Here is a 15,807-nt window from a genome sequence, read left to right as displayed (position 1 = left end):
ATAGAATTGAACAAAGAATCCGAATATATAAGGCAAAACCCATGTACAAAAAAAAATTTTTTTTGTTGACCTGTGTAATTCGCCACAATATGGAACATGTGTTCGTTCCTTCGTACCAAAGGCTTACAGTGTTGTTGACGCTGCTTTGCAGAAGGGTCCATGATACTATTTTTCTTCGCCGAATGTGACGCACTTGCACCAGGAAGTCCCTGATATAATAACAAACATTTGCCAATCTCCATCGAAATTTACTCTCGATAGTTTTATAATGCAAATGAAAGATGACGCTCCGGCTAAGAAAGTATTTTTATCGAGGAAGGAAGAAAATGAAGGGGGACGTATTTGGTATAGTTTTTGTCTATCTAGAGAGTACTTCACTTTTCAACTGCCTACTCAGTCTCTCTATTGTTCTCTTGTGTGCAAAGGTGATTCTTCGTTGGTTAGCAGTACATAATCTTCCCAACCCAAGTACCTAATCGTGAATAGTACCACTAACTATGACCTACGCGCTGAGGCCAACTGAGTACAAATATCCAAATTAACTTTCCCATCGCGAGATCTTTATAATAATTACTGTTATTAACTTCAAGCGCCCGTAAACAAATTTGAAATTATTTTACTTACAACAACAACTACTTACTCAACTACTGTTACTTACCGCGTTGATTATTTGTTGTTGCTGTCGCAGTTGTACTGCCATTATTGCCAATATTTGAATTGGAATTTGATGAATTACTGTAGAAATTGTTTGAGCTATTGGTGTGACTATTCGAATTTCTATTAGACGATGTTAACGGTGAACCGACAATGTTGTCAACATCACCACTAGCAACGGTGTCAGTGCCGGTCCTGATGGGATTGTTGCCAATAGTACGTCCCACAGTTGCAGTGTAACCCGCAACTTCGTTGGTGGTTGTTGCTGCAGTGTTTGTATTGATGTCTGGTTGTGTTGTTGTTGTCATTTTTTTGTTTTTTATTTTTTGCGAATTCTCTTTTTTTTTTTTATTATAATAAAACTTGCGGCCTGGCAACCTAACCAAGCAGGCAGGCAGCCTCGCAGGAAGGCTGTTATTTGCTGTCCGCCTTTTTTTTAAATTTGTTATTGCTTTTATTGTTGTGTTGACCAGCAACGTGCAACACCCTTCCTATTGAACGGAAAGTGCTGTACACGCTGGCAAATAGCTTGATAGCTTCTCGTAGTCGCTTGCACGTTTGAGGCTTGGTCTATGTCGAAAGTAAAAAAAAAATGTGTAAAATATTAGGCTAAAATTGGCCAACGGAGGGAGTTTTGCAAGGTATAAAGTTAACTGAAAGGTGAATTCATAGCAACTCGCAGCTGTAGCTAATATTTATGAAGTAAACTTTTTCGTATTACTTTTTTAACGCTTTTGGCTTTAATGTGCCACAGCAGTCAAGTTAAGGCCATTTGAGTTCAATTTTATTTCGAATGAATGTCAGCGTCATAGTCGTAATATTTGCACATTTGACAGCTGTTACATTTGTTAGTAGTGTTGATTTTACGGTTTGTTGTTGTTATGGTTATAGCATAATCTACACCTTTTTATTATATTTTGCTCGCGTCCGCTGGGTTGGTGTTTTTGGCACCGCAGATTCTTTGTTTATATTTATTTTTTAGTAAACAAATTTCACTTTCCACTTAATTTTGATGTTTACCCTGAAATTAAAGCGTGAAAATTTTGATTAGTCTCAGGTAACAAAGTAATAAATAGTTATACCCATAATTACAGAAAAATATTGTGTAAACATAAAATTATCTACTACTAAATACAACCATTCAAACTCATACCCAAAAAAATCTAACGATAGGTATGGATTTGTATAATCCTAGATAACTAACTAGCCCTCTTAGTATTGTAATCATTCTCGAGCCGATTATTTGCAATTCTAGGTTTTTAACATGTTTCTAGTTTCGGGAATTACGCTGAATATCTAATGTGATAACTTAAGTTTTTCTAACTTTGGAGGCTAGCAGTATCTCAAAAAAATTTTTAAGCGCGATTTCTCAGCGAAAGATTCAAGAAATCTTGTGTCACGATCAAGGCGAATTCAGTACCAAGTGTTGTTATCCCAACAGCTCAATGCTTCTTCTTGATTATTTTCCATACAACGCCTTGTACTTTAATATGTCAGTTAATCGAAATCAATTAAAATTTTCTTTTGACTTGACATTCTTCTGCAAGCCGAATTGGTTGAATTCGCTTTGCCACCTGGTATGGATTCGCCTTGGTCACGATTAATGTTCGCAAAATCTTCAATTCAACCGATTTTTGACAAAACTAAATTACCAAAACTGAAACTTTTTACAAGTCAATTGAAACTTGTTCAAATAGTTTAATTTTAAAGGAAGAAAAGTTTCATTGATTTGAAAAATTTCATTTGAAAAAGTTAAATTTTATTTGTCATTTGGTTTTAAAAAAGTTTTATTTGATTTAAAAAAAGTTTCACTTGATTTTAAAAAAGTTTCATTTAATTTGAAAAAAGTTTCATTTAATTTGATAAGCCTTTCATTTGACTTGAAAAGAGTTTCATTTGATTTCAAAAAAGTTTCATTTTATTTCAAAAGTTTCATTTGATATGAAATAAATTTCATTTGATTTGAAAAAAGTTTAATTTGATTTGAAAACAATTTCATTTATTTTGAAAAAAAATTTCATTCATTTGAAAAAAGTTTCGTTTGATTTGTAAAAGATTTAATCTTATTTGAAAAAGCTTCATTTGATTTACAAATAGTTTTTTTTTATTTGAGACTTGGAAATGAACGAGTTTCATTTGATTTGAAAAAGAATTTCGTTCATTTGATTTGAAAAACGTTTTGCTTGATTTGACTTAAAAAAGTTTATTTAATAATTTGGGAAAAATTTAAACAACGTGACATCAGGACGGACAAGGCGACAGCTGTTTCGATTATACCTTGTAAATCTCTTCAAAGCCTTTTCTCCCGGGAGTGGGAGTCGAACTCGCACCCCTACGATAGTTGAAATGGTTGTAAACGCATTCAGCTACGTCATGCCTGTTGTGAAGTCTTTCCCAATTGCCTTCTTTTTGCATATTTTAATCTTTTACACATTGCATACTTCGTATGCAATTATGTGTTAAAGCTATGCTTGGTACGGCGGTTTTCAAAGAAACTTTGGTTTTTGTTGCTGTTTTCGTTCTATTTATAGAACTACAACGAATTAACCAATTTTGTCTGTTTGTATGATTTTTAATAATCGGGGATTGCCCATATTGCTTTTTTTTAAATGTATGAAAACATTTATTTGAAGCAATTTTTTAATTTATTTAATAATTTGGGAAAAATTTAAACAACGTGACATCAGGACGGACAAGGCGACAGCTGTTTCGATTATACCTTGTAAATCTCTTCAAAGCCTTTTCTCCCGGGAGTGGGAGTCGAACTCGCACCCCTACGATAGTTGAAATGGTTGTAAACGCATTCAGCTACGTCATGCCTGTTGTGAAGTCTTTCCCAATTGCCTTCTTTTTGCATATTTTAATCTTTTACACATTGCATACTTCGTATGCAATTATGTGTTAAAGCTATGCTTGGTACGGCGGTTTTCAAAGAAACTTTGGTTTTTGTTGCTGTTTTCGTTCTATTTATAGAACTACAACGAATTAACCAATTTTGTCTGTTTGTATGATTTTTAATAATCGGGGATTGCCCATATTGCTTTTTTTTAAATGTATGAAAACATTTATTTGAAGCAATTTTTTAATTTATTTAATAATTTGGGAAAAATTTAAACAACGTGACATCAGGACGGACAAGGCGACAGCTGTTTCGATTATACCTTGTAAATCTCTTCAAAGCCTTTTCTCCCGGGAGTGGGAGTCGAACTCGCACCCCTACGATAGTTGAAATGGTTGTAAACGCATTCAGCTACGTCATGCCTGTTGTGAAGTCTTTCCCAATTGCCTTCTTTTTGCATATTTTAATCTTTTACACATTGCATACTTCGTATGCAATTATGTGTTAAAGCTATGCTTGGTACGGCGGTTTTCAAAGAAACTTTGGTTTTTGTTGCTGTTTTCGTTCTATTTATAGAACTACAACGAATTAACCAATTTTGTCTGTTTGTATGATTTTTAATAATCGGGGATTGCCCATATTGCTTTTTTTTAAATGTATGAAAACATTTATTTGAAGCAATTTTTTAATTTATTTAATAATTTGGGAAAAATTTAAACAACGTGACATCAGGACGGACAAGGCGACAGCTGTTTCGATTATACCTTGTAAATCTCTTCAAAGCCTTTTCTCCCGGGAGTGGGAGTCGAACTCGCACCCCTACGATAGTTGAAATGGTTGTAAACGCATTCAGCTACGTCATGCCTGTTGTGAAGTCTTTCCCAATTGCCTTCTTTTTGCATATTTTAATCTTTTACACATTGCATACTTCGTATGCAATTATGTGTTAAAGCTATGCTTGGTACGGCGGTTTTCAAAGAAACTTTGGTTTTTGTTGCTGTTTTCGTTCTATTTATAGAACTACAACGAATTAACCAATTTTGTCTGTTTGTATGATTTTTAATAATCGGGGATTGCCCATATTGCTTTTTTTTAAATGTATGAAAACATTTATTTGAAGCAATTTTTTAATTTATTTAATAATTTGGGAAAAATTTAAACAACGTGACATCAGGACGGACAAGGCGACAGCTGTTTCGATTATACCTTGTAAATCTCTTCAAAGCCTTTTCTCCCGGGAGTGGGAGTCGAACTCGCACCCCTACGATAGTTGAAATGGTTGTAAACGCATTCAGCTACGTCATGCCTGTTGTGAAGTCTTTCCCAATTGCCTTCTTTTTGCATATTTTAATCTTTTACACATTGCATACTTCGTATGCAATTATGTGTTAAAGCTATGCTTGGTACGGCGGTTTTCAAAGAAACTTTGGTTTTTGTTGCTGTTTTCGTTCTATTTATAGAACTACAACGAATTAACCAATTTTGTCTGTTTGTATGATTTTTAATAATCGGGGATTGCCCATATTGCTTTTTTTTAAATGTATGAAAACATTTATTTGAAGCAATTTTTTAATTTATTTAATAATTTGGGAAAAATTTAAACAACGTGACATCAGGACGGACAAGGCGACAGCTGTTTCGATTATACCTTGTAAATCTCTTCAAAGCCTTTTCTCCCGGGAGTGGGAGTCGAACTCGCACCCCTACGATAGTTGAAATGGTTGTAAACGCATTCAGCTACGTCATGCCTGTTGTGAAGTCTTTCCCAATTGCCTTCTTTTTGCATATTTTAATCTTTTACACATTGCATACTTCGTATGCAATTATGTGTTAAAGCTATGCTTGGTACGGCGGTTTTCAAAGAAACTTTGGTTTTTGTTGCTGTTTATAAAAAAAAAGCAATATGGGCAATCCCCGATTATTAAAAATCTTAAAAAAGTTTAATTTGATTTGAAAAAAGTTTAATTTTCATACATAAAAATTTCATTTGATTTGAAAAAAGTTTTCCTTTTATTTGAAAAGTTTCATTTGATTTGAAAAAAGTTAAATTTTATCAGTTGACTTAAAAAAGTTTTATTTGATTTGAAAAATGTTTAATTTGAATGCAAAAAAAGTTTCAACAAATATGAAAAAGTTTAATTTAATTTGAAAATAAAAATAAAAAAACAAATTTTTTAAATAGATTGGTCCCTGACTCATTTCGTTGGGAACATGTATTATATATCCTGCTCAAACTTGGAAAATGGTTTCAAGACATTTCTCTCGTTCACTGCTTTTCTTTTCTCCTCCTATACCACTTATGTACATATAATCTTCCTCTAACTCTATGCTTATATCGAGTTAAAGAAGGTTTCAGTCTCGTGACGAGTTCCAGTATAAGTCGTAAACGGCGGCCTGGTGACCAATGCCTAGATAGCATATACATTAGACTGGGTATATTTATTAACCGATATCGCTCCATCGATATTTCGATAGGAATTGGGCTCAGGGAAAAAAAGTTCCACTACGCATACCCAAAAAAATAATTTTCGAGCCTGCGAAATTTCATTTTTTTTTTTTTTTTTTTTTTTTTGATTTTGATTTTTAAGGTTTTATTCATGACCTACTAAAAAATGTTTAACTTGATTGTAAAATTTTCATGTTATCGCCAACGTTTTTAGCGGACATTTTTGGGTCGGACCGGGTCTACATATGAAAATTTTTTTAGTAGGTCATGAAAAAAACCTTAAAAATCAAAAACGAAAAAAAGTAAAAAAAAAATTAATTTCGCAGGCTCGAAAATTATTTTTTGTATATGCGTAGTGGAACCTTTTTCCTGAACCGAAATTCTATCGAAAAATCGATGGCGCGATATCGGTTAACTTACGTCCATACAAATCGGCCCACCCTAATATACATACTTATATTATGGAAGGTGGCACTTGTCCCTTAATCTGAACTGTCACCCTTATGCAACACGTCTTAACCATTTCTAATAGAGAACAAAATTGATGTGTTATATCGCCAGTGATGTATTATCATTTATGAGTATTAGAAAAAAAATAAAATTGATACATATTTTTTAAGTCTCTTTAGAGAAATCTTACTCCTTAATTGTCTTACTATTACCGGTTGAAAGGGTGAGACTGAAAAAAATCGGAAATTTGATTTATGAAGACCACCCTAATGTGCATATGTGTTTATACTTCAAGGTATTGTTTACTTTCTGAACAAACCAATCACATACCTCCTCGTAATATATAACAACTGCCGGTGTGTAAATGTAAACAAATGTAATACCATACATGTCTGTATAGATAGACGCTTACTGACGCCTTGTAAACAAATTTCAAACCGAAATTAGTCAAAGTCTCACTATGAAACTTATAAAATGCTGACAAAGAAGTAAGGTTCAATAAACCCACGTGAAAGGCAGGCAGGTGAATCGGCGACAAAGGAATTGCCATTCAAAGCACGTTTAATACCATGACAATAGACAAACATTCAAACATAGACGATGGACGATAGATGGCTCCTCAAATATATTTATTTAAGCATAAACAAAGTTGAAAAGGAGAAAACGCTTTGGAGTAGTGAATGTGCCTATATACATATAAACACATATCAGTCCAAAGTAACGTCCATCAACTAGTTGGCGGATGGAATGTTTTAAAACAAAAGATATGGGCGCATTCTTCTGTGACTGGGTTGCTAAAAAATAGAGTTTCTCAACAAATTTCTTCCAAACATACAGGGTGATCCAAAACTTCATTTCAATATTTAGCCAACGTGTTTTTGAGACAAACACAAGCAAAAAATATGAAATGAAATGAATTTTTTGTGTACCATAAAACTTTTTTGAGACATCGGAGCTCAAAACTCTGAATCAGCCCTTGCCAGTCGATTGTGAGCTTAATTTTCATCGTAGGAAGATCAGATATGGTATTGTGACGATTATGAGTGATACTAAGTGATACTCACATCCCTAGTCTGCTGCTAAGTAAATGAAGTCACAACAACAATAAAGCAGACAGTCACTTGTATCTACATAAACGAATCAATCATTATGTTTACACATATGTAGGTACACGCAGCTGAGAAGCAAGGCACAACCACATGCATATATCTGAGATACTCCTGAAAGAATGCAATGAGAGAAGCTATAAAATCGTGCAATTGTAGTTACAGCTGAGAAATTTGAGAGCTGATGGCCAACTAGTAGATTCTGGATATGAAAGCGCCTAGAAGATACGAACGTTGAAATGAGAGAGTATAAAAGGCAGCAAGTGTAGAGGCGCTGGAATTCAGTTTGATTTGAGCTATCAAGCAATTTTGATTAAGCACGCAATCTGTCGGGCAATAGTTTAGTTTCATTTGAGCTATCAATCAGTTTGGTTATTTAGCAAGCTATTCGTTGCAAAGTTTGAGTGTTATTGTGAAGTACTTTAATAAAGGCCATTTTGCATTATTAAATATTGGAGTTATTTATTCAACAGTTTAGTGATTCGAACTTAGCAGAGGGTTGCAAATAAGAGGATTTGCAGTAAATTCGTTACAGTATGTTGGAAAGGTACTCACTTCCCCGTATTTTTGAAGCTAAAGATATACACTAAAAAACATTCCCGAGAACTTTAAAAAATTTACATTTTTGATAATTTTCCGACATTCCCAACAAAAATTTAATTTTTCTCAAAAATTTTGTATGGCTACTTATACTTTTCTCACCGGAATTAAAAAGTTCAAAAAAATCTACTTTGAGACTCCAATATTTATATACACTATTCAATGATTTCAATATCTACATAGTAAACGATCAAACTATGTACCAAAGATTCAACACATAAGACGTAAACATACGTATTGTGGCGAATATTAGCATCACTATGCTGTTAGTAAATAATGACAACAACAAATACAGCAAGCAGCCAAATTTATGTACATGCGCACACACAACCAGCAGCTCGAAGTGAAGAGATATCGCACATACACACATGTAGTCATCAGCTAATAGTTGTTACTCACACATACACACGCATATAACTAAATAACCAAGCAGGAGATAAAACTATTCTAGAAGGTGAAACGTCTAGACTTTGGGGGAAATATGGGAACGAGGCAACAGAGAGTATAAAAGCAGCGCAAGCTGCGGAATGACTAATCATTGATTTAAACACGCTATTATAGTTGTGAAGTATTACTCCCAAAGTAGTACAAATAAAGACCATTTTGCAATACTGAATATTGGAGCTATTTATTGGACAGTTCAGCGATTCGAACGTTGGCAGAAGGTGCATAATTATCAGGAACTTTCCTGAATTCGTTACAGTATGTATGTTTTCTTTGTTGAATCTTCCCTGAATTGATTTACTAGATATGGACATTTTTTAGTGGTATGTCTCAATATTAGTGTCCCCTCGTAAAATTTTCAGAACTTTGGGATTCCGATGAGGAAAACACTGGAAGGCATACGCAAATTTCGAGAGATTCGAGAAATTAATGTATTGTAAAGAATGTCACAAAATGACTAATAATCGAAATTTTTATCCAACTTTTTTTGTGGTCGTCGCAAACATCTTCAACTTCAGAAATGATGGCAAAGTCTATACCAATACAACGTACCATATCTGATTTTGCTGCCATAGAAATTATACTCGCAATCGGCCAATATAATATTTTTTGTTCGTATTGGTCCCAGAGTGAAGTTCTGCAATGCAATTTTGTATCGCCCTACATGTAACAATTGGAGAAAAAGCAACATCGCTTACATAGTGAATCACTTCTTTGAAGTTTACAGAACAAATTTAACGTGGGAAAATTAACTACTGGGTACATAGTGGCGCCCAATAAAAACAAAAATTATTATTATTATTATTTTTTTTTTTTGAGTTTATAAAATATGATATTTCGTTAGCTTAATGTGAAAATGTCACTTTTTTTGAAAAAACTGTATTTTAATGCAGTTTTAAAACTGAATTCAAAATACATCGATCACAACAAAAAAATATTTTAATTTTACATTTTTACGTGCTGTTTGCAATGGTGTGTAAATGTGCTAAGTCGTCAGCTGTTCAAAAAAAATGTGCTAAGTCAACCAGTAAATAATATCAATCTGAATTACTAGTCATTTCTTCCGACTTCAGAACTCCTTCGATTGGAGGGGTACCGTTGGTACTTACTGACAGGGTTAAATATTTGGGAATTGTTCTGGACAAGAAGCTGTCCTGGAGGCCCAATGTGGAAGATAGGGTCAGGAAGGCCGCGGTTGCCTTGTACTGCTGCAGGGGGGCTATCGGAAAGAGATGGGGGCTCTCGCCAGGAGTAGTACACTGGCTTTATGAGATGGTGGTCAAACCGATTCTACTATATGGGGTGCTGGTCTGGTGGAAAGCACTGGACACGGCGAGCACCTCCAAAATGCTAGTGTCAGTGCAACGGACGGCGCTTATCGGTATCAGTGGCGCTATGAGAACAACACCTACCTTGGCACTGAATGTCATGCTAATATCCAGTAGATATTGCGGGAAAGGCAGCCGCGGCCCGGTCGTTGGTCAGGCTTCGTGAAATGGGTTATATGCTTTCTGATTTCGGACACTCTAGCCTTCTTACTAGTTTCGACTTTATCCCGGACAGGACGGACTATTGCATGCCGGTGGCCGCTCCCTATACAACCTTCACCCCAGTCATTCCCCCGAGGGAGGAGTGGAGAAGAGGAATTATCTGGGGCATGGGACCGGTTAACTTGTTCACGGATGGCTCGAAGTTGGACGGAAAGGTTGGCGGCGGGGGGTCTTTTGTCAAGAGCTAAATGTAAGCCGCAAGTTTAAGTTGGCTGATCACTGCAGTGTATTCCAAGCGGAAGTTGCTGCGATTAAGGATGCGGTGGATGAAATGCTATCCAGCGCTACTACGGTTAGGGAATTTAACATCTACTCTGATAGCCAAGCGGCTATAAAGGCCTTGAGCTCAACTACAGTGCGACCGAGGGTGGTCTGGGAGTGCCTGACCTCACTTGCGATTGCATCGAATTATTTTACAATTAAGATTATCTGGGTCCCGGGCCATAGTGATATTCCGGGTAACTGTCAAGCGGATCTCTTAGCCCGAATCGGTACAACTGAACCGGATGAAGATGGCTGTAGGGATTTCGGGATTCCGCTAGCCACCTGTGGATTGCTCTTCCATAGCTGGGCCTCGAATCAGCTCAGCAAACGTTGGGCGGACACTACGTCTTGTAGGATATCAAGATCTTTCTGGCCGAAAGTGGATGGCAGGAGGTCTGCTGAAATAATTGGGTTCACTAAGGCTCACCTATCAATCGTCATTGGGGTTTTGACAGGGCACTGTCCCATGGGTATCCATGCGGTACGTCTCAATATATTGGAAACTCCATCCTGCTGCAGCTGTATGGAGGATGATGAGGTGGAATCACCAAATCACTTTATGCTTGACTGCCCAGCTTTTGCCAGAACTAGGAGAAAGTATTTCGGTCGTGACTCACTTGGATCTCCCGAGGAGCTATCCAAGGTTGAGATCGGGATCATTCGGAACTTTATCGTTGCTACCCAACGATTCTCTAAGTAGTTATATCTACGTCACCGTTAGTTTAGTTTATTATATGTGGTATCACAACGGACCGTCATGTTGTCCAAGTGAGCTTCCTCTATCAGGGAACCTAACCTAACCTAACTAGTCATTTCTTTGTGCGCGCATTTTATTTACTTGTTTAATTCATTCAGTCTAAAAGTACATAACATGTTGTTGTTTTTGTTATTGCATTAACAATAAAGACACTCCCCAAAGGCTTTGATGGTTCTTTGCCGGATATAGATCCGGTACGTTCCGGTAACAAAGCACTATTAAGTACTAGTCTGACCATCTCAGGAACGATTTATATGACCACATTAAACCTTCTAGGCAATCCCGTCCTCCCCACCCCCTAGTTCCATGAGGAACTTGGGGTCGCCAGAGCCTCGGCTGTCAATGAAACAGAATTCGCCACGGGTAGGTGAGGTTGGAAATTGGGTTGGAGAAGCTATATATTGCGCTGGGTTGCCTATACAACCTCTTGAAATTGGATTCACCCAATTGAGACATATATTTGGTGTTTGATACATGCTTTGCGCTGACCATAATCTACTTCAATTCTTACATGTCCATTACTACATGCTTTGTTACAGACTATTTAAAAATAGAAAAAAATTACATGTTAAACTTATATAAGCTGTTATCAAAATTAACAGCACTACTGAATCGATTTGCAAGATGTATAGTCCTAGTTATAGGTTCATTCATAGCATAATTCGTTTTATTAGTTATTTAGATAAATTATCTATTATACCGAAGATCACGCATTGGAATATATGGAATGGACAAATTAGGTAAATCAGAGCAATTCGTGCTAAAGTTTATTACATTATAGGCAAGCATGAGTGAGATAAAAGTTCTTCTGTCATGCAAAGCCTGAAGACCACTGCTGGTATATGATGGGCCGTCTGGCCAGTGAAGCATACGTAAAGCAATTTATGTAAATTTTTTTAACTCTCTCAATATTATAGGAGTTAGATTCATAGAAAGAATTCCATATTATTGAGCAATATTCCATATGGTCCTTAAATTAACTGGTGTTACGTCTACTGAATCCAACCATTGCAACAAATTTTGAAACAACGAAGTCAATGGTACTAGAGAAAGAAAGTTTGGAGTTACAAATTACACCCAAGTCCCTACTCTCCTGACAACGATTAAGAGATTTAGTATTTAGTTTGTAGATAAAGTGTGTGGCAGCTGTCTTTTTGGAATAAGACACAACACAGCATTTGTTTGAATTTAAATATAAATTATTGTCTGCGCACCATCCGGCAAAAGAGTCCAGATCAGAACCGCTAGAAATGGTTTGACAAATAAATAGTATTTTTTGTGAAATATATAGTTTTAGTGTTTTATTTCAATCATTAAAGGTGAGGATTGATGGGAAAACATATTGAGTAAAAAGTGCTAAGTCAGGAGAAAAAATTTGTTTTGAGTGCGAAAATTGTGCTAAGTCATAAAATAGCTGCTGGGTTGGCATAAATGATTTTTATTTATCTTTTTCAAAGCTTCTACACTCAAAAGCATTGCAATTAAGGTATCCTCATTCACAGTTTTGAAAAAAGAAGTTTATTTCAAAAATTATTCATTTTTTTTCGTCTCCTGTAAAATTCATAAAAGTTGACTTAGCACATTTTCACATTAAGCTAACGATTTATACTATGTTTGAACCAAACCCAAGTTCCGTGTTTGCCAAATTTTTTATGCAAAATACCTCTAGACAGAAAAAAAATTTTACTTTTTGCTTTTAGATTACACTAAGTCTTTGTGATGTCTTTACTATTTCGGATTACTTATAACGAAGTTAAACCGATTCTTTCGCTTTCTTTCACGGCAATTTTGGGCGTTCGAAACTGGAAAACGTCGACTTTGGGCATGGTGCAGCTCTTCTGTTTTGTATGAAGTTGGTTAATAGGTATTATTTACGCGAATTGGACTTTTTGGTTTACATTCTTCTTCATACCCATAACGCGTTCTCTTGCAACTCTGTTACAAAAGAACACGGCTTACAAGCATTAGGAATTTCATTATATATTTTTATACTCAGCGTGCTTTTCACACAGTGTATATTAACTTTGACTGGATAACGGTTGGTTGTGCAGGTATAAAGGAATCGAGATAGATATAGACTTCCATATATCAAAATCATCAGTATCGAAAAAAAATTTGATTGAGCCATGTCCGTCCGTCCGTCCGCCTGTCCGCCTGTCCGTTAACACGATAACTTGAGTAAATATTGAGATATTTTCACCAAATTTGGTACACGAGCTTATCTGGACCCAGAATAGATTGGTATTGAAAATGAGCGAAATCGGATGATAACCACGCCCACATTTTATATATATATAACATTTTGGAAAACACATAAAACCTGATTATTTAGTAAACAATACACCTAGAATGTTGAAATTTGACGTTTGTACTGATATTGAGACTCTTGATAAAAATTAAAAAAAAAAATTGTGATAAAATCAAATTTACAAATATTATTAATCATAAATCAAAAATCGTTAAACCTGTCGTAACAAAATTCGGCAGAGATGTTGCCTTTACTATAAGGAATGCTTTGAAGAAAAATTAACAGAATCGGTTAAGGACCACGCCTACTTTTATATAAAAGCTATATCTTTGCAAAAAAGAGCTTTATATCAATAGAATTTTACTTTCTAAAGTGAATTATAACATTAAATTTGAAAACACTAAAATTTTTGAAAATGGGTGCGGCACCGGCCCTTTTATAACAAACCAATTTTCTATGTTTCGGGAGCCATAACCCGAAGAAAAATTAACATAACGTAATGAAATTGTGTACACATATTTTTCTTATAGCAGAAAATATATCTAGTAAAAATGGGATCGGTTAAAGACCACGGCAACTTAGATTTAAAACAAGTTTAAAAGGGTTGTAGAGTAGAATAATAAGCTATAACTTAGCAAAAAATAGTTTTGAATCAATCATATTTTACTTATCAAGATTTATTGTAAGAGGAAATGGGGAGACATTTTTTTTTAACGGAGGGTGCCACGTGTTATGTAGAAAAGTAATTTATCTGAGATAAAATGTGCAATTGAAAGTCACGCTGAGTATATAATGTTCGGTTACACCCGAACTTAGACACCTTTACTTGTTTTACATAAAATTATAACGTCATTACAAATTACGTACTTAAATGATTATCAAGTTGGTTTAATATGAGCGCAAGACGTTTATTTTATATAGAGCTGAAAGCGAAAATGGAAGAGAAAATTATAATTACAAAAGATAAAGATCAGAAACAGCTCAAAATAAGAAGATTTTAGTGCTCTGTTTATGCACATCCCAAGTTTTCTTACTTAAAATTATTATAACTTTTATTTTTAATTTCTTTTTTTTTAACTTTAATGGTATAAGTAGCTACTACATACGTTTTATATAGCTGCTTTCAAAAGTATGACCTAAAAAAGTAAAAATTATTTAGGGGTTTCTGCTGAATGGCACTTATTTTAAATGCTAGATGATTTACGTTGCGGAACCTATTATTTTTTTGTCATGCGAGGTATATTTAGTACACAGCAATTAGTTCGAAATTTTCACTTTCTTTTTTTTCATCGTGAAAGGAAAAACGAAATAGTACGTATGATGAGCAAAGTTCGTCTTCCAAATTAGCACTTCTTTAACTATTTCCGCTGAGTCGAACAATTGAAAAAGCCGCTGAAGGCGGACTTAGTACCCTCATGCTGCCGTACTACAAACCCTACTTCCGCCTTTATGGAACCAGCACAGCACGTAATTGCATGCTCGCCTTCCCTTTTCAGAGGACCATATAATAACCGTCTTAGCTTGGCCTATTTTATTAGTCGACAATTGTCGGCCATTTTTCCAAAAAAAAGGATTCCACGGAAGACATAGCATTACCCGAAAATTACATTTAGTTCATATGTACAAGCCTGAACGATTCTGACTATTTTTCTAAGAATTAAAGACAAGTGTAATTGGCTGTGCAGCTTAATCGTGATGAATTCAGTTGAAAGTATTACATAGTTAATACGCACTCATATTTCTCAGGCACGGCTCTGTCGACCCCAAGTTCCCTAAAGGAAGGAGGAGGTTAATCAACGTAGAAAGTTGAATGTTGTTATGTGAAATCGTCCGTATGACAGTCAGGGACAGAAAGTTACATTACCCGATCGCATATTATTCATATCCGGCAAAGCACTGTCACTTTAGGACAACTCCTCGAAACCTATTAGCTGTTCAATCTCATGTTTCTCCCTTGCACGCCTAATCACAGACCACTCCGTTTAACTATTTGAATTTCGAACCTTAACGGCAGCTAAACTTCTGACTTGAGTACACTATCGCGATCACGTTCAAAGCATAAAGCCGCAACTAAGGTCTTAATATACATGCAGCTTTTGAGCCCAAAACGATGGTGTTTCCCTTTAATTCAAATGACGCTGCTATGATTTTGACCCAGGAAGTTTTCAAGGCTACCGACAGATTATTGCAAGGGTGAGTACAATAGCAGCCAGCTTCAAAAATAATCTATAAAAGCTCCACCAGGCGTCTGGCACAATCTGGTGGGGTGATACAAGGTTAATGGCCAAAATGGCCAAAAGGTCATTTGATGTTGTGACCACTTCACATGCTCATAAAATCACCTGGCCTTTTGATAACTTCAAATGGTCATAAGGTCGATTGACTTTATGGCTAACTAGTAAATTTACAGCAATTTTCAATCATTACAAAAACAAAAAACTTTCGCGTG

The 15,807-nt window shown here is 35.4% G+C and overlaps 1 protein-coding gene across 6 annotated transcripts in view; it reads right to left on the bottom strand.

The window, feature by feature from the left end:
- LOC137237675 (uncharacterized) overlaps window positions 1-15,807 on the bottom strand; it is a 123,493-nt gene that overhangs the window by 77,189 nt on the left and 30,497 nt on the right. For 4 of the 6 annotated variants that reach the window (XM_067761662.1, XM_067761660.1, XM_067761664.1 and 1 more), the window contains exon 2: window positions 659-1,675. In XM_067761662.1, coding sequence (XP_067617763.1) covers window positions 659-962 — 304 coding nt within the window. In that variant the 5' untranslated portion in view covers window positions 963-1,675. The remainder of the gene's footprint in view (window positions 1-658; window positions 1,676-15,807) is intronic. The other 2 variants (XM_067761659.1, XM_067761661.1) reach the window with 2 other exon arrangements.

Source organism: Eurosta solidaginis, chromosome 1 (assembly GCF_040869045.1).
Source record: "Eurosta solidaginis isolate ZX-2024a chromosome 1, ASM4086904v1, whole genome shotgun sequence".
NCBI classification, from domain to species: domain Eukaryota; kingdom Metazoa; phylum Arthropoda; class Insecta; order Diptera; family Tephritidae; genus Eurosta; species Eurosta solidaginis.
This window is presented reverse-complemented; position numbering and strand designations above follow the sequence as displayed.